This window comes from Saccoglossus kowalevskii, chromosome 16 (assembly GCF_978046115.1).
Source record: "Saccoglossus kowalevskii chromosome 16, keSacKowa6.1, whole genome shotgun sequence".
NCBI lineage: Eukaryota > Metazoa > Hemichordata > Enteropneusta > Harrimaniidae > Saccoglossus > Saccoglossus kowalevskii.
The window spans coordinates 5,670,988-5,698,886 of NC_140656.1; the positions used below are offsets into that span (position 1 = coordinate 5,670,988).

At 36.7% G+C, this 27,899-nt stretch overlaps 2 protein-coding genes across 2 annotated transcripts in view; both read left to right on the forward strand.

Moving 5' to 3' along the window:
* LOC102803184 (uncharacterized) overlaps positions 1–14,071 on the forward strand; it is a 37,485-nt gene extending 23,414 nt beyond the window's left edge. Inside the window, exons 27-47 of the mRNA XM_085491481.1 lie at positions 367–436; positions 547–719; positions 1,375–1,803; positions 1,959–2,075; positions 2,249–2,362; positions 2,644–2,760; positions 2,958–3,083; positions 3,273–3,410; positions 3,547–3,663; positions 4,456–4,572; positions 4,759–4,864; positions 4,981–5,049; positions 5,208–5,279; positions 5,707–5,778; positions 6,053–6,124; positions 6,228–6,299; positions 6,415–6,486; positions 7,024–7,095; positions 7,930–9,068; positions 11,051–11,286; positions 11,939–14,071. Of these exons, the coding sequence (XP_085347607.1) occupies positions 367–436; positions 547–719; positions 1,375–1,803; positions 1,959–2,075; positions 2,249–2,362; positions 2,644–2,760; positions 2,958–3,083; positions 3,273–3,410; positions 3,547–3,663; positions 4,456–4,572; positions 4,759–4,864; positions 4,981–5,049; positions 5,208–5,279; positions 5,707–5,778; positions 6,053–6,124; positions 6,228–6,299; positions 6,415–6,486; positions 7,024–7,095; positions 7,930–9,068; positions 11,051–11,286; positions 11,939–13,468 (5,030 nt within the window). The 3' untranslated portion in view covers positions 13,469–14,071. The remainder of the gene's footprint in view (positions 1–366; positions 437–546; positions 720–1,374; positions 1,804–1,958; positions 2,076–2,248; positions 2,363–2,643; positions 2,761–2,957; positions 3,084–3,272; positions 3,411–3,546; positions 3,664–4,455; positions 4,573–4,758; positions 4,865–4,980; positions 5,050–5,207; positions 5,280–5,706; positions 5,779–6,052; positions 6,125–6,227; positions 6,300–6,414; positions 6,487–7,023; positions 7,096–7,929; positions 9,069–11,050; positions 11,287–11,938) is intronic.
* A 1,076-nt stretch (positions 14,072–15,147) lies between these two features.
* Positions 15,148–27,891, forward strand: LOC102803298 (uncharacterized). Its single transcript, XM_085491482.1, has 16 exons — positions 15,148–15,926; positions 17,402–17,532; positions 17,617–17,816; positions 18,143–18,248; positions 18,370–18,596; positions 19,634–19,811; positions 20,641–21,069; positions 21,261–21,661; positions 21,787–21,921; positions 22,101–22,256; positions 23,271–24,046; positions 24,503–24,638; positions 24,740–24,843; positions 25,197–25,386; positions 25,798–25,968; positions 27,475–27,891. Exons 1-16 carry the CDS (start codon positions 15,148–15,150, stop codon positions 27,889–27,891), a joined length of 4,536 nt encoding a protein of 1,511 aa, XP_085347608.1.
* Positions 27,892–27,899: the final 8 nt, after the last annotated feature.

Here is a 27,899-nt window from a genome sequence, read left to right on the forward strand (position 1 = left end):
TATTTTAGAAACATACTAAAATCTACTAAGTTATTCTGTGAAATATATCGACCTGCTAGTCGAGTGGACTGCTTTGGGGACAAGAAAATCTTGAAAATTCTTTTTCACGAAGTATTTTGAATAGTCATAGAATGATTAACAAACATTCTTGTAAAAAGGCGTACGTAATACGTAGTACGTAATAAATAAATAAATAAATAAATAAATAAATAAATAAATAAATAAATAAATAAATAAATAAATAAATAAATAAATAAATAAATAAATAAATAAATAAATAAATAAATAAAAACTTACACGTTCAGGGTGGTCCAACATTTGTTCATCTATACTGTAATGATACGATTGAATTTGTAAATTGTTTAGGTTTAACAGATTCTGGAGATGAAGGTACTTTTCGGTGGATTGACGGCAACCCAATGAGTTACACTGATTGGTGAGTATGTTGAAATCAGTAGCAGTAATAACATCATTAACAACATCGTTATACAATTGTTCAATAACGATCACACATATTAGTGCCAGCACATTGTATCAATTGCGTAGGGCTGAAGCAAACGAACGCAGTGGAGAAGAGAAACAACCGGATGGTGGAATATTCGAAGACTGTGGTCTATATAGATTGTCCAACATACATTCTACCAATCACTGGCATGACGTGGCCTGTGCCTATGATTACGTCAGGCAATATATTTGCAAGACGAAAGCGACATATATAGGTACGATGACGTCATGATTATCATAATTTACGAATAGAATATTGTAATCAATGTGTATCGAAGTTCAAAAAGTGTATGCAGAATTTTACATATTCCAAAGGTTTTTCCTCAACATAGTTCGTTCAGGAGGAGATATCACCAGAAATTAGGTAATTATTTACAATAGAACAAGAGAGGAACTTGTACATAAACCACCAAGACTAGGTTTCTAAAGATGAGGTTGATGGACAAATATTATATGTTGATTTGTTTAAAAAGTGGATATTACTCATATATTTAGTTTAAATCGGATAACATTGTTGACTTTACAGACCCTGACCAGAAGGATATCTCATATTCTGGAATCAATCAACTTGGTATGTATAACTCACTATTGTACTGTGGAATAAACATGTCTTCTACTTAAAGCGGGGGAGTCGTCACCTGTGCATGCGTCAGATGGTCATAGCATGTCATTGTATATAAACAATCGTTTCCCCATGAGCCTTTGCGTTTTTAGCGTGTGTTGTTATCGTCGCTTCAACTCAATTTCCGCGCGTGCGCAGGTGACGACCCTCCCGCTTTAATGGCACGACACGACACAACATAGAAACAAAGAATAACGTAACGTAACGTAACACGTCCAAAATATTATTCAATTTGTCCCCGCATCTAGGATGTGATAGTGGTTGGAGTTTAATGGGGTCGTCGTGCGTGGACCTTAAACCAAATACAGACAATACAAATGTGGTGCTGTCCTGGGAGGACGCCAAGACACAGTGTGGAATACACGGAGCAATACCCCTCTGTATTACATCAATTGCCATCCAAGAGCAAGTTGAATATTTATTAAATGTTATATGGGCACCAGTCAGTAACGGCATGGTATGGATTGGACTAAGACAAGATGAGGGTAGTAAAGATACTACATGTATAACTGGGGAAGTTGTGAAGTACGATAATTGGGAGAGTGATGATAATGGTATCAGTAGTGATGACAGTGACGTGTGTGCCTTGATGACTGAACAATTCAGCTGGGAATGGAAAATGGTACCTTGTAAAATGCAGCTGACACCGTTTTATATATGTGAAAAACCTTCGAATCGTAAGATTGTCTTGTTTTTCGGTTACTCGCTTTTCTGTTGCATTATAAGTCGGCATGTAAACATTTTGTGCACTTGCGTTACACTTGAATCAGAAAAACGAAACAAAATGCTAGACAATGTATCTTAATATAACAATAAATTAATGTAATTCTAGAAATGGACGACTGCGGCATATACTTGTATAGATGCCAAAATGGCGAATGCATACTTCCGGTTTACGAGTGTGACGGCTTTGTTGATTGTTTTGATGAATCTGATGAACTTGATTGCCGTAAGTAATAATACAGCATGATATGAACAAAAACTACATCCGTTATAGCAATTTGTATTTCATATGGATGCGTGTGTGAGGAGAGGGTACATGCATATACACATTTACATAATACGTGGTTTATTTGGACAGTTATTATTAGTTGGACATTATTTCTGACATGTCAATTGCAGAGACGGAGTGTTCTAATACTAGCTATACTTGTGCAAATGGGCGATGTATATCTATGACGTTTTATTGTGATTTCAAAAATGACTGTGGCGACAACTCCGATGAATTAAACTGTGGTAAGTATGATATTTCCAGTGATTGTATCCAAATTGGCCATTGAGAGTACCAGGCAGTTGAGTGGTAGTTTAGATAAAATCTGTTAAATGATCTCACATATATCAATAATCATCAGCCGACGTGTACAATGACAATCGTGTGAAATTTGAAAAGTCGATCGATCACTCACTCAATATGCGATATTGGCCTGCCATTTAAACTTGATTTAAAATTACGCCTTATGCTAGGATTACGTTATTTCAATGCTATATTATTTGAATGATTCTGATTTTCTCGTTAGTTTTACGTAATTGTACAGATACAGAATTCGAATGTCTTAATGGTGAGTGTATCGAAATACAGCTACGATGTGATTTTGTAATTCATTGTACAGATGGTTCAGACGAAATAAACTGCGGTGAGTGGTCGCTGTGTTACTGTGCCATGCGTACATTTAAATTTATTACATTGCGGTACATCACTGCAATACGTTGTGTTTTTGTTATCATTTTTCGATTGGCTTTTGTTTTTCTACGACTTGTAATTTGACTTGCGGCTGAGAATTCCCATTGGGTATCTTACTTATTTCCACCTAAACGTCTTCATTTTCTTTAGAAAATATTTGTCCCGAGCCTCCAGGCTTCTTGTGTTATAATGGAGAATGTATTCCAGACCACAAGGTGTGCGATGGAGTTTATGATTGCCAGGGTCTTTTACGCGAGGACGAAAAAGATTGTCAGCGTAAGTTTAATTGTACATATAATATCATTCCACTGCGTGTTTTCACAGAGTTACATCAAATGAATTCAACAACATCGAATAACCTATTACATAATACCACTAACACAAATTGAAATTACATTTTGCTAATGGTTTTTAGTACGTACATTATTGTCAGTTTTAAAACGTCGTTTTCCGTCATGTATTTAGTGGGATCGGTGTGTGCTGGTGAACAGTTTCACTGCCAGAATGACTACTGCATTGACAGGCAGTACATGTGTAAATACTATTTTGATGAGCAGCGGACACAGAGAGGTTGCCGGGATGCAACTCATATCAGATTTTGCGGTAAGTGAAAATAATAAACATGGATAAGTATTATTTTATATTTAACGAGCGCATTTTTGTGAGAAAAACAGTGCCCAACAACTCGACAACACCAAGAACTTCAAATGTTCAAATAACGACTTATTCTCTTCTACAGAGCCATTTGAATGTGACTATACCAGCTTTAAGTGTCCCCATAGTTACTGTATCCCACTGCACAGACGATGTGATGGAGTTGATGATTGTCCATATGGAGCAGATGAATTAAACTGTGGTATGTAAACACACGTCTGTGTACTGAATCATGTCGTCTTAAATTCATACTACTGGCAAGGGATTCATCAAACGCTAGATATTCACCACACGCTTAGAACTAGAAGCTTATATCAAAATACCTACGCTTACTTTCCGAAGAATAGATTACTTCCAAATGACAAGGCTTATTACTTTTTTACAGCGGATAAAAATAAGATGTTCATTAAAATAAATGATGAAGATCCCAATTATACTTTTCTGATCATTAAGATATTAGTCTTCACTAAAAATATAAAATGACATATCTCAGCAGTGCCATTCTTTAAAGTGGTACTGTCGGTAGAGCTACTAATACGGTGGTATCGCACTGCTGCATTATTATTAATCGCCTGCATTACGCGATACGCTCATTCAAACTCATTACGTTTGTAACGTGATTGTAACCAGTATTTTAACATCACATATTCCAATACGTAATTTGGTTTTACCACGTTTTGTGTATTTTCTTGTATGTGAATGCCTATATGGCCACGACCTCTCTGAACACTAGCCACTAAGTTTTCCCTACACGAATATTGCAACATTAGTGTCGCTTCGATTTACTTCATAGAACACATTCACTTCACAGTAACAATATTGTCAAAATCGTCACGTGTGTGGAATGTTGAGAATCAAGAATACATGACAAACGAGCAACAAAGTTAACTTCGTGACATATATGTGCTAGCATTTGGATCGTTAAACGACGTATTTATTAAAAGTGTGTTGTTAGTATAGACTTGTTTTTTGAAAAAAATACTCTACCCTACAGATGAGTATACATGCGCAGGATACTACAGATGCCATGGTCAAAAATACTGTATACCCTCAATTCATCGATGTGATGGAATACGACAGTGTGAAGAAGGCGATGATGAATTCCTCTGCGGTAAGTATCGTTTTAACTGTAATTTATAAGAGCAACATTTATTTTAATATCGGTCATTCAATAAATGCACCTACAAGTAGCTCTTTATTGTTTAAGTGTTGTACAAGTATTGTCTACGTTTTTTTTTTAACCACACGCACGTCCAGATTTTTTTAATCTGACACAAATCTGTTGTTGGTGTTCTAGATATAGTCTGTCCAGACCAATGCACATGCACAGGTTTGACTGTTGATTGTACTGGTAAAAACCTCACTGCCATCCCCGCAGATATTCCAGACAATGTAAAACGACTGTAAGTATAATATTATCATAACATTCGTATTAAAAATCATCATCAATGTTTAATCGTGATCGATATGATACCACATTCTGCAAGCCTATCTAACATTTAGTTAAATTGTCTTACAGTGATTTTGGTGGCAACTATCTCAACTTAACTACCAGTGATTTCAGTAGGTTTGCATCACTTGGAGAATTGTAAGTAATCTGTGATCGAACTATAAATATATAGAATTTCGTACAATTTGGACAGGGATACATTAGAAATAGCTTCTTATTATTATTCACAAATAATAATATATGTTATGTGCTGTTACTCCCTTATTATATTGTATTATACATTCATTTATATACAGGGATTTGTCAGAAAACGGGATAAACAAAATTCCAGTCGCAATATTTCAACCTCTCAAGAATCTGTATAAATTGTACGTATTTTCTTTTCTATAAGACGTTTGCTGTGTGTGGTATCTCCTGATTGCAAGTGTTTGCTTCTGTAAAATAATATTGATATTAAACGTTATAAGTCCAGCGTCCAGGAATACAAAACAACACACAGACGTAATATTGTGTACAGTTAAATATTCTATATATCATGAATTGAAATGAATAAAGACAAGTGAAAACTAATATGTGATGTGTAAACAATGCATTGTCCAGCGTGACTATACGCCACTGCATAAACAGATTTACATAAAAGATAAAGTGTATTTATTCATGAACAATCATTTACTTTGAAATACAATGCAATTATCAAATACCATATAGATCGCATGTGGAAAACTATAAAACATTGGTGAGATGTTAGTATTGTTCATAGCTACTAAGGTTAAACTATTTCCTTCTTTTCACCAGGGACTTGACTTCTAATGATGTCAGTATTTTAAATGCTCACACTTTTGCTGGACTTAGTCAATTAGATGAACTGTAAGTACCTTACATTGTTATATTTGTAGAGTGAAATGTTTTAAAAAACCTGTCATATTACCAAATGGGGGAGGGGGGGTCGCCCAAGCCCAGTGTATTTCTCGAGGCCGTAGGCTATTTCAAACATTACGTCGCTTTGTGAACAGTTCATTATGTGCGGGTGAAAGCGTGATCCTATATAACTCCATGTGACCTCGTATTGACCAATCATGGTACAGAGTCTTGATATGGTGTGTTATAATGTTTAATAAACTAACCAATAAACACATTTCAGACTCTTGACAGATAACCCAATCGAAGATATATCACCGAATGCATTTCTAGGCTTGTATCAGTTACACAGTCTGTAAGTAACCTAAATACATTAATGATATAACTATCACAAATCTAGTGGTATAAATAGTATTATTATTTAAATAATTATTGTGAGAAATTGTATTTTTCCCCAGAAATCTTACATCGATGAATATTCACCATCTTGCATCGGATACTTTTAGCGGTCTGCAGCAGTTAACATATTTGTGAGTAATATTAAAATCGTTTTATGAAAAAGCAAAAAGCTTTTCAAAATACCAATCGAAATGTTTGTTAATTCACATGTACTTGAGTAATAATACAACATATGCTTTTCTCTAGAAATTTATCTGGCAATAACATGGAGTACATTGACAATGGAGCATTCGAGGCTCTGCTCCAACTACGAACATTGTAAGTCTTATATTCTATAACAATATTTGACAAACTGTCCATGTGCGAGGTGTTAACAGGAGATATTACCACCTATTATGGTTTACCCATAATCCCGAGTGTATGCGTAGCGGAGAAGGCGATGTATCTTTTAATGATTATTCTTTGACAAAATCTTAAATCTTAAAACGATGTGTGTCAGCGAAGATCATTCACATATAGTTGAGCATATATATTCTTTATCGAATGTTTTCACATGATCTGAAACGGTGTATGACGTCACGTCATGCTAAAAATGGACGACTGTGTACATTATATTATTGTTTTGCGTGAATATCACCACATTTTTTATACATTCAACCAACTATTATTCTACAATTTAGATCAGACTTGTCATGATCTTGTGGTTAGCATTATATCTTGTTCAGTGGAAAATAAATCAGATAGAAAAAAGAATTAGTGGTTCTTAGTATGATATTAATTGTTGTTCCCCCATTAGTCATTAAAACTTAATGTGGATAACAACTCACTATTTTTAATAATGTTTATCTTGCATAGGGATTTAAGAGTTGGTGATTTCAGTGTTGGCAGTCAAGACTTGTTCGATCCTCTTGAAAACCTGAAATACCTGTAAGTATCACCCATTTTGTACTCGCATCTGAGAACAACCACACAAAGTACATATTTTCCGGCAAGTATATCAAAGTCAAGATGTCCTTGCCTCAGATAGTAAATACACACTTATAAACTTCTCAACAACCAGCAAGTTTGTGGTATTAATTACACTAATTGTTGGCATACAGTCAGTGAACCATTTCAAAGAACAATGCTTTAGTTTGCAAATGAAACGGAACGTAATAATATGCCAGGTGCACGGCCGTAAGCTTTACGACTTTAAGTCCAGGAGACACCACAGGACATACGGGTGTTGTGAGGATGTAGCCCGTGACAATCCCAATGCCCAGTGTGTTAGCTATTGGCTGCTTTAATGTAATTGGTTCAATGCAAGGTGAATATAATTTCCTTATCAACAAAATAATCACTCTATAATTTCCATCTGTTGACAGTGACCATTAAAAAGCCAAGCCCACACCTGATTTACAACATCACAGGTTAAATAACCCGACCCTATGAACAACACACTGACACTTTCAGGACAGGTGTTTTAAAGTGTGTAGTGAGAGTAATATAGCCAGTAACACCATGGCGTGTCTCTTTTTAATGCTAGAAATCACGAGCAGCTACGCGGTCGCTGATTGGTCACTCACGCTGACAATAACTTAGCCAGTGTATACAGTTTGATACAGTATGTAACACATACATCAATAAATACGAACCCGAATTCACAGAAATTTTGAAATTATAGTAGTTCTTTATTTTTAATAATTACTTTATTTTTGCTCGGTAATACCCGCTATTATTAGGAAACTATTTTAACCGACCGGTTTTCATTTCTTACTATAGTTATACAGACAACTATAAATATTGCTGCATGGCTGAGAATTCGAGGCCATTAGACCTGTGCACACCCCCTGCAGACCAATTCTCATCATGTGAAGATTTGCTGTCCAACCAAGTATTGCGTGTATGTATGTGGATGTTAGGACTATTGGCGTTCCTTGGCAACCTCTTTGTCATCATTTGGAGACTATCGCAAAAAGAAAAGAACCGTGTTCATTCTTACCTTATTTTGAATCTCGGGATATCTGATTTCTGCATGGGAGTGTACATGTTGATTATCGCTTCGGTAGATATGTACTATAGAGGGCGATATATTGGATTTGCAGACGAGTGGCGTCATAGTGAACTGTGTGAGTTTGCCGGATTTCTTTCTATGCTGTCCAGCGAAGTGTCGGTGTTCACGCTGACTGTAATAACTGTTGATAGATTCTGTTGCATTGTATTCCCGTTTAAATTTAGAAGACTGAAAGCGAAGACGGCAATCAGAGTAATAAGTTGTGGTTGGATTCTAGTTGCCATGCTCAGCCTACTTCCTCTGTCTGGCATCCCTTACTTCCAAGACCAATATTACGCTCGGTCAGGTGTTTGTTTGTCGCTTCATCTCACTAGTGAAGCATATCCCGGATGGCAGTACTCCGTAGCGATATTTATAGCAGCTAATTTCGTATCATTCATGACTATATTGTTCGCGTATATCGCCATGTATGCCGTGGTGAGACGAAGCCGTAACGCGGTAGGATCGTCGCAAAGCCGTAACGACATCGCCATGGCAAGAAGGATGACACTCATTGTTCTCACCGACTTCTGTTGCTGGATCCCTATTATACTCATGGGTACGCTGGCTTTAACAGACACCGCTGTCATTCCTTCTCAAATGTACGCCTGGACTGCAGTCTTCATATTACCATTGAACAGCGCCATGAACCCTATCTTATACACAATATCAACTATTCGCATGAAATCAAGACAGAGTTCATCGGCGGATGGCGGCGTTGGTGGCGGGGGCAGTGGCTCCGATAATCCCAATTCTTTGAAGAAAATAGTTGATAGCGCTGGGGCGATATACAAAAGACGAAAACCATCTCTTATCACCACTGCATCCGGACAAATTGCCTACAAGTTAGAGGAGACATTTGGACACGGTGAGGAGAAATCATGTAATCCTACTTTTGTTTATATGCACATATTCTCAGATGCAGATTGTATGTATTAAAGTTTGCAGCATAGATGAAATGTTTATAGCCTGATTTGAAAATTATATAATGTATTAAACAGTTACTAAAGCGTTCTTAATTGTTCATACTCAACTAATAATTTGTACATTTGTATACGCGCATATGCAGTTCAGTATTGAGTAATTGCTGAATAGAGACACGGTGATTAAAAGAGAAGGGTCGTCACCTGCGCACGCGCTAAAAACGAAAAGGCTCATGGCTAGATGCTTGTTTGTAAACAATAACACGCAGTGGCCATCTGACGCATGCGCAGGTGACGACTCTCCCGCTTCAACTTGTATTATTCATGAACAAAATCAAAATTAGGCCACTCGTATTATATTTAAATGCTTGTTTACATTTGGCTTTAATTTTCAAATTGCCAGCTTTCATACCAAAATAATATTGGCCCCTTTCGCATCAAATATTTACCTGCGCATCGGCTGCCTAAATGGTCGCATATGATGGCAGTTACAGATATCCGCCGTCAAATATGTATGCTGTCATAGTTACTATCTGAGGTAACATCTGAGCGGTGCCAAACAACCACTGGGCGTAAACACCAGGAGTTTAAAGTAACAACGTTATGATTGTTTCCTCAATGAGCACTTTGTGGTTTTTACAATAGTGCAACAATGTTTCTATTTATATAAATAAACTAGTGTTCGAACTAAACGGTTATTGCATTCCCTACTTGAGCTACACCACAATCATCTGGGGGCTGAAAATGAATACATACTATTTTTTTTAAAAAGTCATCCGCTATACGCATATAAATGAACAAGTTATTAAACATGGCCCCTGTGAAACCGAAATGTCGATTCCTCGCCTTAAAGATCGGTGGTCATCGCGCAGCGCGTGTTAGAGTTTCATGTAAATAAACAACGTATTTTACACGCGTTGTATACGTCGCTATGAGTCCCGTATCGAACAGGACGCGGCACGACGACTGCCGCCCTTTAAAATGCGAAGGAAGTAAGTCTGCGCACTTGATTTACCCAGAACTCTGTGCGAATTCCCCGCTCCTTGATTCTGGCTGCTGGCCATTTTCATTCATGAAATCGTCGGATACCATCAGAAAACGCAGGATTTGTGCAGTTTTGAATAAAAGCAAGTTAGCAAATATGAACAATGGTTATTAACGTAGCAGCGGATCCCCTCTTAACATTTTTTCAAACCAAAGCTATTTACCAAACCTCAGACCGAACTTGCCCGGCCCATGACTGGTTGACGTCATCATCGCCAGTCAAGGATCATTTATTCGGCCGTCGCTTCATAGACCCTGGATGCGAAACCCACAGTTAGCTGGCGCACATGTGATAATAAAATAAATGGGGGCCGCCATAAAACTACATATGTCGTATTTAAGATTGCAGCCCCATATAGTAAATATCGCATTTATTTTATTATCACTTGTGCGCCAGCTGACCGTGCGAAACGGACGATGAGCTGACGTATGGCTACAGTTTTAGAAATGCAAATGGAAACGTTTACACTATTGTAAAAATCTTACGAAGCTTATCGGGTAAATTCATAATACTAGTAGTATTACTATACACTCCGTTGGCGACTACACCGAGTGGTCGTTTCGCTCCGCTCAGGTGTTACGGTCATTATCTGTTTACTCCGTTAATAAAGTAAAGTACTGCTGGAATAAACAGATACAGACCGTGACACATCAAAAACATATCAATAATGACATTTATCGGCACTAGTAGCTTGGTCATATATTAATATATATCATAAATACATGATCATACCACAATTACGAATTATAGTTGAGTTTGCTAGGGTCGACGAATTACCGAAATATATAGATATAAATGTACGGTTTATTACATAACAACACTACGGGTCAAATACAGTCACACTCGAGTAAGCTATGTTATAAAAATATGTTGTTTTTGCAGACATGACACTAAAACGGCTGCAAGATGTCCGTCTCAGTAGAGTTGTTCCACACAAAGGCATGGATTCGATAGTGCTGACGAGATATCTACACAACCCAGAAATACCATTTCTATCTGTGGCAGATGCATACAGCATAGCCATGGACGTGGCCTCGGCTTTGGAATATCTCCATAGAAACAAAATTATTCATAGGAGCGTTAATGAAGATCACGTATTGGTATCAAGATCGCCTATGGTAGGTTTAATGATATTATGCATTTGTTAAATATAACCTATTTTCAAGGACAACACAAATAATGTTGCGTTAAACAACCTTTAATTAGTTTAAGTGCCCATTGTAATACAAATGTGTTCTGAGTCAGAAATAAATCATTGTTTAGATACAATGAATAATTGTAATATTAGCTTTTGATACAATTCGTCAGTATTAATTTAAGCGACAGATTTGGCGACACTGATTATGATTTTACTCTGATGGGATGTTCTTATTATATACTGTGTGCCACACATGGAAGACGTTTTTGTAATCAGCATACTAATTAGGGTAATTTACATTTATTTTAACCATTGTTAGCATGCGCTGTGGCCTATTGGGTCAGGTCGATGTGCGCAAATGAAGTTCAGTTTTGTTCATTTAGTTGTTTCAATGTTATTGTTTCGCATTTGTGGGCACGCATATGTACCTTTTTGAGAGTTGTGTTTGTTTCATATAGTAACAGACCCATAGAGATACGTCTCATGCAAAAGGTGTAGAAAAGGTGGACACCTATTAGATTGTTTACATTTCCGAAATCACAAGAATTAGTTCTGTGTGGTTATTATATCTATTCTGAAAATACTCATTGTATATATATTATATTATATTACGTGTTATTATTTTGTTGCAGGATCCCACTTTAACGGCCTTCATCACAGATATATCAGCCGCAAAACAAATTAAGAATAATAGCTCGAAAAACCCTTTCATGACTGATATATTTGATTATGGGAAATTTGTCGACCGTTTACTTGATCGCCTAAATTTATCGCAAGAATTTAATGTATCGCGAGATTTGAACGCATTCCGAGAACTGAATGTATCGCGAGATTTGAATGTTGATATAGTATCATGTGCATCAGATGACTACTCACATGGAAATGATAAATTTATGCCATACGATGCTGACGTTGAGGGCGATGACGAAGAAGCTGATGATGAAATGAATGGAACGTTGTGCGTCTTTGCAAAGAACAGGGTAAAACATGTCGGGTTTATACCAACGGTAGAAAATATTGATGACATTGAATCAAGCGAAGAATATGAAATGATGGAAAGAAATAATGAAGTCATAGAACAAACTAACGAACTATTTGAGCGAGTTAGTAATGATATGGTCATACAAAAACATATAATGAATCAGGGTAATAATGTATGCGTTGAGCAGAGTACAGAAACTGTAGGTGAAGAACTGTCACGCGTAAACGAGGAAAGTACTATGACGGCATACTCTGAACAAGTTGAAATCCGTGACGTTGAACAAAATGGTGATGCTTTGGACGATTTTAACGTTGAACTGAGTGATTTTCTTTTGGTCGAAAAGAAACTACCCGATGCAACGCCAAATTTAGTTATGGAAGCCAACCAGACAACTGAACACACGAATAACGTACACAAAATCGATACACATAAGAGTGATATCATGGCTGAGGATGTCACTGCAGAATTAGACCATGTTATTGCAATTGCAGCATCGGAAGTAAACGAGTATGTTCAACAAAGTTTTGAAAACATTAAACCTTATAAAGTGGAGCAAACCAATGAACCATTATATTTGAAAAAACAATTAAATGACACAGCTGCGAGAAATCTTATTGGTCTGGCAAATATAGATGTTGATTCACATGTAAGTATGCTTGTGAATCATGAGAAGGAAGTTGCACATGTTAGTAAGGATGCTGAATTATATGGTGACGCTATTTATAGTATAAGAGACGTCAGTTCAGATATGAACCTCTGTGAACCAACCAAGTTACTTGAAGAGACAGTTGGTCTTGATAATGCGAAAAACACTTCAAATATCGAAAATAATTTGGCTGACGAATGTAATTTGGGAAATGATAAATCAAAAGATCCAACTTTGACTCTGGACGTAAATGCTGATGAACATATTAATGAAATTAAAAAACAAAATACAGAACATAAAAATACAATCTCTAACCCCAAATTTCTTGAAATATTTGAGGAGAGAAAAACACAGGAGTCTGAAGTCGAGGAGTGTGAATGTAGTGACACAGAGACGCATACTGGTGATCTTAGCAACAATGATATTATGCAAGCTGAGGAGTGTGTATGTAGGGATACAGAAACACCTGTTGGAGATGATAACAGCAATGACATTATGCAAGAGCAAAATAATAGCATTGTATTTTATATATAGTGATATTATATGATAAAAATCATTTATATATTTTTGTAGGTATTTTTTGACCTATGTGTTTTGGTACATGTGTATAAAGTAAGTAGACAATCCATATTTCATCCAGAATACTGTTTTGAACTTTAAACGCACCACGGTTTAGTCAATTAAAAAAGTGAAATAGTGAATGATATATCTTATTTATTCTATATGGTCTGTATTAATTTACTTCGGTTTTTAAACGTGTGACAATTTATCCACCTCTTTCCGTAATTTTATTGCGTGAAAAGTACAGGCAGCCTGGAGAATATCGTATCATTAGTCGCCATAAGTTCGTAACATGTACTGGTTGTGGAAGGATTTAAAAAGATAGCTGAAATGTATTGAAACAGAATGAAATTATTGATTGTTTTTATTTAAGATTATAACAATTGAACTTTTTGTTGTTGTTGATGTGGCATCTTATACAATAATTGCAAATGTTGACAGTGTTGAAACATTGCTTTCTATGTGTTATACTAGTCTTGCGGTAAGAAGGGAGACGCATTGTTGTGAAATGTCCAAATCTGAGAATAAAGATGTCACTCACGATACTCGGTCGTGAATGTCGGACCATGGTAATAATTGCCAAATGTCGTAATTATCCCCGGAAGGTAGATGGCCACAGTTATGTCACTTTTAGGCTTTGCCTACAAACGAACTGTCGCCTGGCATAACGAATGTTCACATCACTCTGCACTAAATGCGGGCTACACCACTGCAAAAACTCCTAAGCGTATCCATTATCTCACCGAGGACTTTAGGCATTACAATGGTCAATTGATGTTCTTCAAAGACAGCTTCGTTTGAATACGCGGGATGTAATATTGCGTGCTTAAGTCCCAGTAAGGGTTATTTCTGTACCCACGTCCACGTACACCGTATTGCTTTGTATGCTACTAAAAATTTGAACTCAACTTTTATAACGGACTGTTTATTGGTATATGTGTGTATGTTCTCAGTGATAGTTAGTGCCCGCTCTTGCAAGCGATTGGGTTAACCCTAACTTCAAACAACGTCTGTTGCACTATATCCCGACCCGCACAAAACGACCCCTCAACCTAAGCTCGGGAATGTATCATGTATATCAGACTTAGGTAACATAATACCAGATGCAACCTTGGAAATGCCTTAGTTCAAATATAAGCACGCAACTTTCAACTCTATGCGTGTCTCTATGGTTTTTTTTATTCAATCATGGGGGTTTCGAGCCAAATGTCATATTAGTAATCATACTAATATATGTACACGATTTTCCGGAAAGCCGAGATCGGTAACCACGGTTGTTCTATTATTCCATTGTGCTGGTATGTAATGTCAAGCAACCGAAACATGTATGAAGTATCTGTGGGTTGTGTATGTTTAGCAATTTTCTGAAAACCCGAGGTCGGCGACCAAAGTTTTTACTTTATTTCATTATGCTGGTACGTATTGTCAAGCAACCGAAGTATGTATGTAGTTTCTATGGAAGGTGTATGTTGACGATTGAATATTGCTGGTCATGAAAAGAATGTCAACTTCGTTCTGTTTGTACTTTGACTATTACAAACAAAATTCCACCGAATGACCCACGTACACGCTCAGAGACTAGATGGTATTACAGTCCTCTAAGGTGTTAGACTGTGGTAGCATCACCTGACAACTTTTCCGAATTCTAAAGCATGGCAAAACGTGTGTTTCAAACTCCCACGCTGACCAGGGGATCAAATGAACCACCGACAGAGGAAGTCCACTTATCTAAAGACTATGCTGAATTAGTGGAAGAAGGTAATAACTTTGTGGATAACGTTGATGTAATTACGCGTGAGGAATCAGTTGATGAATATATCGGATCCGTCACAAATGACGATGGAGTGGGTGATGAGGACGTGCGTTCGTCAACTAGGGGAATAGTTGCGCCAAATGTCGGTATGCTAATACAACATAGTGCGAGGTTCATTCACGATTCCGGGGATGTTTCTAATAAATCTCAATCGATTTCTGAAACTGAACCAACCCAACCTGTATTCATGCCTGCCGGTGATACAGCGGGAAAAGACGGGGATGGTGGCAACCTAGAGGTTGAAAAGAAAGACCAGCATACAGAAGAAGATATCTTAGATGATAGTGATACAGCTCAAGATAATCAATCTACTTCAAATGAACCACTCAATCAGCCCGAAATGCTGACAAGTGCGTTACCGGATGAGCCTGATATTATTGAAGTTGACAATAAAGATTATCACCGGGAAGACATAGAAGCTGAAGTAGATGTTCACCAGTCTGAAAATGGCGACGAGTTTGTAGAGGATGATGATACTGCTAAAAATAGTAATCAGGATTCAGAGCATGATTCAGAGTTTGGAAACTCTATAATAGGGAGTGAAACTGATCAGGTATCGGATTGTGCATGGGAAGAAGATCACGAAGTATTGAATCCTGTAGTCACGAACGTGAAAAGGTAAGTTACTATCAATGTGTACGTGACGCTCTTATTGTTATTCAATCAGCCCTGTAAATGCCAACCAATTATATAGACGCATTCTTGTAACGGGAGTTTCGATAAGCTTGTTATGTGTCTCCATCATTGCAGGCGAGGCTGCGTCATGTTACATGTTTGTCTTTCGATATTTGTTTGAGTTTCATATATTAGATTTTGTCGGTAATACTACTGGCACCATTAATTGTGATATCAAATAAACGATGCGTGTTGGGCTATTCAAATGAGAAACATATGTATTTTAACATAAATATGCTATGTGTTGTTAACCTATATGCTATAGATAGAATATTTAGAACTTAGAAAACCAAATGAGCGCATGTACAGTGTTGAATTGAAATACAGTTATCCGATTTGAGACCTTAATAAACAAGCAGCCTGTCGGTTTAGATATCTTTGCTGTTACTGGTGCACAATGAGAAAGGAATATCAAATCAATCAGTCTAATCATTTTCTAGATAACATACATATTCATATATACAATATTAAATCAATCTGGCTAGCCATTTTCAATATGAAAGGTAAATAGTCTTTTTTTAACCAAAAACCACAAAAAAATAAAATTAGAGAAATAAATCGTCATGATTTACGATTTATCGTCAACTTATTGCAATGGTTGACATGCTTGCATATCAAACTTTTTAATTTGATGCTAGAACGAGCAGCCTTAAATTTGGGGTTGAAATTTATTTCGAAAATGATTGAATACTAGTAGTCCATTTAAAGCGGGCTGAGCAACCTTTTAAATATCACAAATATTGAACGTATTTGTGATGATGGTATCTGATTTTAAAAACTAGACAAATCACTAGACTAGACTAATTAAAATTCTAGAATCGTAATTCATTGCTTCTATATATAAAATATTGTCGCCTATTTGTAGTTTAAATGAACTACGAGATCTTAAAGCGGGGGGGGGGGGTCGTCAACTGCGCACGCGCGAGAATTGAGTCCCAAGCGATGATAACAATACAAGCGAAGAAAGCTAAGGCTCATGGTGAAAACGCTTGTTTGTAAACAATGACACGCCATGGCTACTTGGCACATGCGTAGGTGACGACTCCCCCGCTTTAAGTATAATATTGCACGGGTTAGAGTGTGTTTACTATTGTTAACGTACTCTGATTATCGGCCTGAGCATCATGACCTATCATAAAGGTTGTCATTCTCCGTCGCCGTTACTATGGGTCTTGTATCACTAAGCTAGGTAGCCAGGGAACGTCCCACTAGTAATGAGTGCAAAATGCATTACATAGAAACACCGAAGCTCATCTTCTAAACACACGTGTTACAAACTGATAAAACCTAGTTTTACAAACTGCCTGCCATTACTCGAGATTATAGAAAAACACTCGATGTGCTGTATCGACACATACTATGTATTCCTCCATGTGGCTGTTATTCGCTAGACATTGACAGCCTCGATTACTTTTCAGACAAATCAAAGAACAGATAGAAACGTTGCGAGAAGAGTTGTCAAATCGAAAAGAGGACACACTAGGCGAACCTGGTTATCTGAGCATGTTTAGACATGTCGAAAAGGCAGGAGTACACACAAATATAACACGTAAGTAGTCGGTATTTTACGTCAGTCTTTCAGACATCATGTTATTATTTTCTCGTTTATTTGTTTTCATTTTTGTTAATAAAGAAAATCTTCAAAGAATATTGATGAATACGCGTGGCAAGGAGATGAATAGACAAGACTACCAGGGAAACACTGTGTTACATTATGCTGCGAAAGACGAATATGTCAGAATCGTTGACATTTTGATGGATTTCCAGCCCGATCTCAGCATTAGAAACAACGATTATAAAACTGCAATTGACGTCGCATGCTTGAATGGCCAGGTATGATGTGACTTGCCTTCTAATTCCAACCTTAATTTTCTAACCTTTTCTAATTTACATGGACGGTTTATATGTAAAACTCCACTCATATTATCAGAGAAAGCGGAATACAACATCACATCCACTCGGTATTCAGAACTAAGTAGGTCCTTGAACATAATAGACAGCAAGTCTAAACTAGCTCAAATCAGTAGATAGATGCATAAAACTATATACATAATGTCGGAACTAAACATATAATAGTTTAGACAGCATCTCACTCATCATATTATGTTGTTTCCAATTGACAATTTGTTACGCAGTTTAATGCATATTTTGTTTTCAAGTTTGACGCAATAATGCATATATTGGAAAGACTGAATGATCCTGGACTGGTTTTGAATCGACAAGACCCTAACGGAATGGCGCCATTGCACCGCGCTGTCATGTCAGGTAAATCTGAAATAATTATGTAAATTAAAATTGACTCAGTGTATGCTACTGAAATACTAAACACCGAATCAAAATAACAGTCAACCGACAATTCGTGTATTTAAATTTCACTATTTTACAGGTTCTTTGAAGACGGTCGCTTTGTTGTTAGAAAAAGGTGCTGACCCAGCGTACACGGGGAGTGGTCATTGGAATAAAACCTCTCTTCACGAAGCTGCGAAACGGGGACACACTGAGATAGGAGAGCTTATCCTAAGCAGTCGACCCCAACTCTTACACCAGAAAGACGATTTTGGTTACAGCGCTTGTCAGTTAGCAGCAATGGAAGGTCACGTGGCATTTATAGAGGTATTTATACAATTGTGGATTGTTTTCATTTATAATTTGTTTAATGATTTAGATAGTACTTATAACATGCTACAATTAATTAACAAGATTTCTAAACGTTTAATCTAAATTTAATTTTGTGTGAGCGTTCATTCAAGACATTATGGATCACCGTTCACGTACAGCTAATATCGTCTATTTACTTTCAAGAACACAGTGGCGGATCCAGAGGGGGGGGGGCATGCCCCCCAAACGCATGACGATGTATATTATCTGGATTACGCATAGCTTCTCTGCGATTTACGCTCCGTATATCTTAAGCGTAGGTTGGACCCCCCCAATACATTTTGCTGGATCCGCCACTGCAAGAACATGTTTATTTTTAGCACCATCAATATATTTTGGTGTCGGCGATGTGTTATAATGGTTACTGATTTTGAGTAAATTCACAATTCGAATGACTAGATATGGGTACAATCCATATACTGAGGTTGAGAGAATTAAAAATGTTGTCTCGCATACATGCGGATGCGAACACTTTTCAGATACTATAGTAACATCTGAACCTTCCAAAAATGTTGCGAGGACCAATCAGAATGGTCAGGCATGATTACAAAGTTGCGTGAACCAATCATAATGGCCGATCATATTATTGACTTTTATATTAATTGGCAAACCTCTTGAATGCAATTATGTTTAACATATCTTGTTGTCAATATTCTGAAAATTATGGTGTATATAGAACTGGTTTGTGAGAAGTGTAACACTTGTTATACACTATTCCTAAAGATCGCGTCCCTCAGTGATTGGACGCTCATGTGATGCCGTATATAGATGAAGGCAATGCCGTTCAAATGAACCACTTCGTTTAGTTTGTTGTCTAGTAATGTCTCGTCTAAAATATATTAAAACCGCTCAAAAACATAATCTTTATTGATGGACGGCAATAATTCAAAACTACGACATCGTCGTGTCAACCATTAATGTCAGAGAAGCATTTCGTTGCTTGCGGGCGCTAGATATAAGAAGATGTATATGTTTTTTTTTCTAAAACTTAGGCAGTTCTGGCGAGAGAAGACAGTCGATCAGATCGTCGAATGAGCATACTTGCCACGGTGCTCGGAGAGGAATTGGGTGACCAGTTAACCATCGATGAACTAGCTTCCTCAGTGAGCGAACTGATTTCTAATAACTTGGGCAATGTAGTTAAAAAGATAGAGCTTCTACTCGCAATAGGTGAGAGTTACTTATTTTCTCGGATCATTTAGAATTTTCAATAATCTGTCAACAAAAACGCGTTTATAACAGCAGTAATTCATTTTGTATCATAGCACGACATCTAAACTGAAAATGAATATAGACATTTCGCATTCCGTTCTTCACTTGCCATTAGAAAACATCTAAAAAGCAAGAATACCAACTACCACATTGTATGCATTACATGTATCGGTCCTAGCTGCTTTCACCTACTTTTTATTGATATGTATATTCATTTTTCATTTAACATTGAGCATTTGTAAAATTCATGGTAATTAATTTAATTGCACTTTTCATCCATCCATCTATAATTTGTCTATTTTTTCCAGTGGTCGTTAATTTCCGTTATAGTTGATATACGATAACGAAGGTGACACCGCGATTTTGACAAGTTTTAGTTGGCTTTCTGTATCCCCATCGCGTCGTTTATTAATAGTGTGTTACATGATTTTGTATAGAAAGAACCACTGAAATGTAGATAGAACACCTGATATGATGTTCTTCTTTTTAATAACAAGTTTCGACAGATTTAACAAGTTTGTATGATAAGTGACTAAAACAAACAAAATATGTTTTGCGCAGGCATACATTATCAAATACATTTAAATATTGTACATATCGATAATAAAATAAATGCAACAAAGTATTTCTCACGTAGAGTGTTATATTAGTATGTTAAATGGTTAATTGATCTTAGGTTTTTGTCACAAAAATATATTCTTTTTTGGGATATACTTAAATAATTGTCTCTAAATTCATTTGAAGTCTAAGTCTTAAGTTTAATGTAATTTGTTTCTTCATTTCTCAGTTCCTGATGTAAATATCAATGCTGTGAATGAAGATGGATGGACCGCCCTGCATGAAGTGGTAAAAACTGGCAATGTACCTGCATTACATTTTCTCCTTGTACGAGGAGGTGATTTAAACCACAGCAACCAGGGCACCACGCCGCTACATCTTCTTATGAAGCAACGACACGTCAATGTTGTACCAATGACCAATCTTATGTTGCGGTTCTGCCAAGACCGATCTCAGTATGTTAATTCACAGGACAGTCATGGCAAGACAGCTCTGCACTTCGCTAGTTCCCGGGGTAGTATTGAATGTGTGGAGATACTATTATCTGCTGGTGCTGACAGCGATGTTCAATGTAATATGGGAATGGCACCAATACATGAAGCCGTTATTGGGAGCAGTGAGAATGCGGTTGAAGTTATAGAACAACTACAAACAGCAGGTACATAAAACAAGTAATAGTTTAATGTTATATACGACTAGCAAAGATAAAACAAATTTGTCATCGTAAATTATACTGCCTCTACCAATATATGTGGCTGATATGTGAGCCTACTTTACAGCAGAGAGCTTCTTCGCTCGATGTCGTAATTTATTGGAAAGGTTGTGTTGATAAACTGTTTTATAATACAGGTGCGGAATTGGGAATGATAGATTATGACGGATCTGCACCGGTTCATTATGCAGCAAAGCAAGCAGATGCACGAATAATGAAGGGTCTTATAGACAATGGTGCCTGTTCTCTGTCCAGAGACAAATTGGAGCAGACGCCTTTACACGTGTTAGTTGTTGACAAAGACAACAACAATACGGAGGAGCTGGTGAAAATATTAGTGCCTTGCCCAGGGGATAAGTCAATCAATGAAGTAGACTCAGATGGGTTGACAGCTTTACATCGTGCTGCTATGCTGAAAAAGGTGGACGTAATGAGTGTTCTACTTAATCATAGAGCAGATGCTGTATTGAAGTGTGGTAAATGGCAAGAAACTCCTATAGAAATGTTGTACCATAACACGCTCGTCAAGTTTGTGGCTGTAAGTTTTGCATTATGCAATTTGTCTTATTACACTCATTTAGTATGTTATTGCCAAAGACATATAATAACAATGACATATGCATTTGTAGCCATAATAGCGTAATAACAAAGGTTTTCTTTTAGAATGACCCAGTAACCAGTGATCTAAACGTTGCCGGAAAGTTAGGAAAAGCAGATATCGTTGCAGCCAGTCCACATCCTGTGAAGACGGCCTTACATTATTCATCAGTCTTTAAGAAGATTTCTAAATTGAAAAAGGTGCGGTACATTTGTAGAAAATATTTATTGCTATAGCTGTTAATAACAAAATATATGATTGCCATTTGAAAATTTTGCAAATAAGAGTGTTGCCAGCTGATAAATCTGTACAATGTCTTCTGTATTGATAAAACCTCATATACCAACAGTTTTTTTGTATTATGTTCTTTGTTTCAAAGGATCAGCGTGAAAGTTATGAAGAACTTGCAGATAAAATGGACGAGCTGGCGGTGAGATTGTTTAACCAATGCCCAGGTAGAATCAGTGCTAACACTCTTATCCGGGATAACGACGAGTACCTGCTTAGTTATTCTTTGGAGTATAAACACAAGAAGGTACTATTATTGGGGGGGGGGAAATTCTTCCTCTCTGGGTTCTCCACACGTGCCAGGGGGAATCTCGTCCTGTCTTTCTATCGCGTTCCCTTGAGGTACGGGATCGGGAACGTCACTTAAACTTTACAGTCAAATAGACGCACACAATAAAATACGTTTCAACTCTCGTCTTAGTCGGTCAGTCGAGCACTCTATAAGACACAGCGCCCTGGGGAAAAGTCCCCAAGACTATCGCAAGGCTGACCCAAGACTAGCCCAAGACTGCTCTTAGACTGCTCTCAAGACTGCCCAAGACTGCGTCTCACCTCGTGTACTCGCCAAGACCAACTAAAACTCTCTTTATTCACTTTCGAAACCTTAACCAATACACAGAAGTATAACGACTCTAGGGCGTAACCTTCAATCATACAGCCAATCACACTAAGTACTGGACACGTCATATCTTTTAATTAATCGTTCACTATATTACTACTTGCGAATACCAACTGTCAGAAATAGTAGTCCGAATAGCGATGGTTATATCGTAATTAGTTCCAAATCACTGAACCAAGTTCAGTCCAGTACCTCGCATGGGCCTAAATGATGACAGACATAACACAGCCATTCGCTAGTAATCAGCTAATTAAGTCGATTAACAGATACGTGCAAATAATTTCATCATAGTACATTCATGATTAATCTGTTTCATGTTAAAATATGTTGCATTCCGATCGGTCCTTGCATATGAAAAACACATATACAGTGGAAATTAAATACCCAATAATAGCTAATGTGTATCATTATGTGTAATGAGTTCATACCGCTTGCTTGCATTTCATCTTCAAAGATTCGATCACGTTTCTAAGACCATTCTTATATTTATATAGATCTAACGTCAATGACAAACATGAAAACAAGTTATAGTTAACAGTGTACGTGTTGAACACTTAACTTTACATGAAGTAAAATAGTCTGAGTCGACGTGATACATAGTAGTCATATCACCAAAGTCTGTATAATTATATATAATTACAGTTTATTTCAGCGAATTTTACACAACGTTACCTCCGCGAAGTCTGGGTAGGTCAAATGTACGACATATATGGCAGCGTCCACAGTTCTAAGATACGACTGTATGGGTTCCTCTACGTCATGACCCCTATCATCTTACCTATAGCTATGCTGTTATATTTATGCTGTTTGCCGTTTTACAAATGGTCTCAGAAAAACAAACGTAAACGCGGGATTCAGCGAAGCGTTCGCGCCGAAGATATTCGGAGACGAAGCAGTATTGATGACATTGATTTTCACCCTAACCGTCGTTGCTGTCGAGGACGATGTAGACGTGACTGTTGCACAGGTTATTGTAAAGGCAGTTGCTGCAAATGCATCTACAACAACGTCACCAATTACTTCTACTTTGTTTTCGTTGTCTCGAAGAATTGTCCGTATATGCTATTTTATGCCAATCTTGTTTCCTATCTGGTGTTCCTCGTTCTATTGTTAATTAAATGCGTCACCCACACAGACTACTATAGCATCGAGAGTCTACCAGTTGTGGATTATTTTCTCTCCGTCTTTATTGTTGGATACTTTGTAGAAGAAATAAAGCAGTTTATTGAGTCTCCGTCATACAAAGAATATTTCAGTTCTATGGCCAATGTTTTTGATGTTGTAATGCTAACATGTCTAACTGCAATAATGGCATTTGATATCGTAATCATTGCTGTAGGCATAGGACTTGAGCAGAATGAGTTAGCTGTTAGTGCAAGTATCGGCATCGCTCTGGTCACACTCATAGCTTTTTTCAGGTGAGTATGTATTGTTAATATGAGCAAAAATACGTGTATTCTGTGCGTCTAAACATTGCCTTACACTTTGGCGTGTTACTGTTATAAAACAAATGCACGTGCATGTGTACAGCTGGAGAGACTCACTTAGTTCACCAGTCTACTTAACTTGTCGGAAATTCCAACCATATGTTTAATTGCGTTCTGTTTTCATCTGAGGAGTAATAATACTGTTTTACATTTAGATGTACCACATGTCACAGAATGCCGATGCTGACTTAAAAATTAAATTTATCAAAAACGTGGCGTATTGTGATTTAAAACATATATGCACTTCCTGGTCTGTTAGCGGTCGTTTTGTCATCATGGTAAATTGAAAATATAAATGCAAATAATAATCCTGACACCTTAAGTAAATATCAAGTATTATATGTGAATATTGGAACATGAAATATACACATGATTTATGTTTTTCAGGCTCATGCTCTTTCTTCAAGCAAGTCATGGTGTTGGTCTCTTGCAGCTGACCTTTGCCCGTATGTTTTACGACGTTGGTCAATTGTTCATATTCTTGTTGATTGGTTTGTTGGCTTTCAGTCTCTCTATTATTAAGGTATTATTCATTCACTGTAACAAAAATTGTAAATTTAATCTGTCAATAATGTAATTATTTCATGTATTTTCAATTATCCTTGTTTTGATTCCAAACATAAGGTGTACTCTTTACTATCTGGTACTTATAATGGCGAGATCGGATCAGGACCGGATGAGAGTGTTTCTAACAACACACAGGCCAGATATGATATCGGCGGAGCCGTGTAAGTCATTGCACTATAGCTTAACTCAAAATATGCTAAATATGGACATACCATAAAAATGATGCCACGAAACTGGAGTAAGTCTCCAAGACACGTTGGATTCGTGTGTTATATTTCGTTTCCCTTTGTTGATTATCATTTGTACAATGTGTGGTCCATCGTTTCTTTGGAGTATGCATTTTACTGCACGCTCACCACAGGGTCATTTCATATATACAGTGTGTCCACCGAAGTCTTACTTAAGGGGATTTAGAATTCATATGTCATGTGTATGAGTTGGTTATAGTAGAAACATTATATACATGATTTTTAAATATTATCAGCTAATCTAATAAACGACTATGTATTTGTAGGCTATTCGCTCAAATAGAAGACCTATTCTGGACTTTGTTTGGACTAGGTGACATTGACTCATTCGACACTGACTTCCGGCCTGTTGAAACTATTGGAAAAATTCTCTTCGGTCTTTATAATTTACTGGCTGTTGTTGTCATATTGAATATGCTAATTGCCAAAATGAGCGATACATATAACCGTATAGAGGTAACGTACCGTACTATCTATGACCATTATTTTAAGTATACAATGGAACTACATAAGTGCCCAATCATTCAGTCTGTTTTGTGAATGGCCTTCTCTGATTAACATTTGAATGATTATTCCAAAATAATCTCTAGTTACGTCACTGAGACACGAATGTTTTTACATTCAATGTATCCATATTTATTTATTTTTCATTTGTTGTCGACAGTTGATAAAGAAAACGTTTATTTTTTTATTAATATATCTAAACGACGCAGAAGTTCACAATAAAACATAGAAAACGCTACAAGTCCATTTCGTGTTCATCCGTCCAATAATTGTAGTCGCGCTATACTGTTGCCAGCATTACACAAGTTGAATCCTCTTGTCTGTAAATGCTTACTATGCATTCCTGATTTCAAACACTAATAGGAAAACGCAACAATTATGTACAACTACGAGCGTGCTAGATTAACAATGGAATTTCGAGATGGCGGGGACGCCCCGGTGCCATGGAATCTTATACTTTATACATACAAGATAATCACAGCAGTGATCCACCTATTGCGAAGGTGTTGCAGAAAGACTTGTGGCAAGTGTAATGTGAGTAATTTTCTAAACATATTTTACATGACAGTTATTCCAGTGAAATCTCAAGTCGGTCCAGCTGTGGTTCTATATCATCTCGCCTAGAATACTGAATAAATTATCAAAGAAAGCTTAGAAAGAACTCCCATGTGCTGAGGGTATTGTACAACAAGGGATACTGTGTTTGCTATATTAGTACATATCCAAAATGCATAAAACAAACAATGCATTTATTGCATTCACAATCATTGAAATGTTTCGAATAGAGTAATTATAGCATTAACAAACATAATTGCAAGCAGTGATCAGGATGTTTCTAAGTGGATATGGTATAATAAATAATTAACAAAATTATATATAACTTTTGCCCATATATCTTGACCGACAGCATAGTTACGGCACTAGTTGCATGTCCATATTACAACAGTAGCTAAGATATTACAGTTATGCATATTATTGAGGTCACATAACCATATATAGTCATATGATACATTAATCTTATCTCTTCTCCGATGCTTTATTATAGAATTGGTTGTATGTCACTATTTGCATTACAGTTATGCATATTAATCAGTTCACATGACCACATATTGTCATCTAATATACCATTCGCCATATACATTTTCTGATTCCTTTAATAAAACACCGAATGCATGTACGACTGCAACAGTGCTTGAGATATTAGTCTTGCATATTAATGAGATCACATGCAATTATACAAATTGGGTAACTAATTAATATGCATGGATTTCAACCCATGGAGTAATCAAATCTGTGAATTATATAAAAAGCAGCTATATATCAAGTTTTATTGAGTATTTCTGTGGAGTACCTATAAACTGGTTAATTTATGCAAATTAGGTAATTAGTAAGCACAAAGTTAGCCCTAATCTACACGAATATATGGCTTATCTCAGAGCACCCATGTACCACGTTGCATTGAAATCTGTTGACTAGTACCTGGGAAAGAAGTGAAAATACTTATAATTAGCTAAATAATATGCAAGATAGGTCTTTAATATGTACGGATTTCAATCAAAATATAATCAGGTTTGCGCATCATCCCAAGTTTCATTTACCAATTTTCGTTGATATCTGTTAAATGATACTTGAAAAACAAGTGAAAATGTAAAAAGTAAATTAGGTCTTTAATATGCACGGATATAAAAAAAAATAAACAGGTTTGGACATCATTCCATTTGTTGAATGGTACTTGAAAAACAAGTGACAATGCTAACAATTGGCTCAATGCACAGATCACAAATAAAAATAATCAGGATATGGATTACCCCAAACCTCTATGAATCCAGTTTCATTGAAATATATCAGGCGTAAAAAGTGTTACGCCTTTAAATTTGCTAATTAATATGCAAATTCATTCAATAATATGTACGGATCTGCACATTATCCCATCGCAATTATTTATCTAGTTTCAGACGCACGCACTGGTTCTTGAAAACAATATATATTTGTGTGTTCAATATGTATTTTCCACTGAAAGGTTTTCAATTTTTTTTTTAGAAATTCCAAGTTACAAAGGGCGGTGAAGAAGATAATGACAATTTGAAGGCTTTACCGTGGCAACGAGATAGCAAGATGGTTGAAAATATAGTGGTTGGCTACAGAGAAGGACGACGCCGTTCCACAATCATGCGAAAACTGTCAAACAGTGACATACAACCCAGCCAAATAAAATCCGTGGACGAAATAAATGAATTTATAAGAGAAAGTTTTCTGAAAAGAGAAAAGGAAATTAATGTGTATAGTTTGGAGCAGGTGCAGACAACCCTGGTAAATAACGTTGCTCATCTCGAACGAAAGGTGAACAAATTAACGAAAGAGTTGCACCAATTACAGACAAATGGTAATGAATATTTCAGCGTTTTACAGAGAGATATGAACATAACACAAAGACTGATTACACAGTGTGTGGAATAGATATAGTG

Excerpts from the sequence above, each read along its gene's own strand:
- LOC102803298 (XM_085491482.1), top strand. The coding sequence starts at position 15,148 with ATGGCAAAACGTGTGTTTCAAACTCCCACGCTGACCAGGGGATCAAAT. Across the intron at positions 15,927-17,401 it reads GTAGTCACGAACGTGAAAAG|ACAAATCAAAGAACAGATAG; the intron begins GTAAGTTACTAT and ends ATTACTTTTCAG. Across the intron at positions 24,639-24,739 it reads TCAGTCTCTCTATTATTAAG|GTGTACTCTTTACTATCTGG; the intron begins GTATTATTCATT and ends TCCAAACATAAG.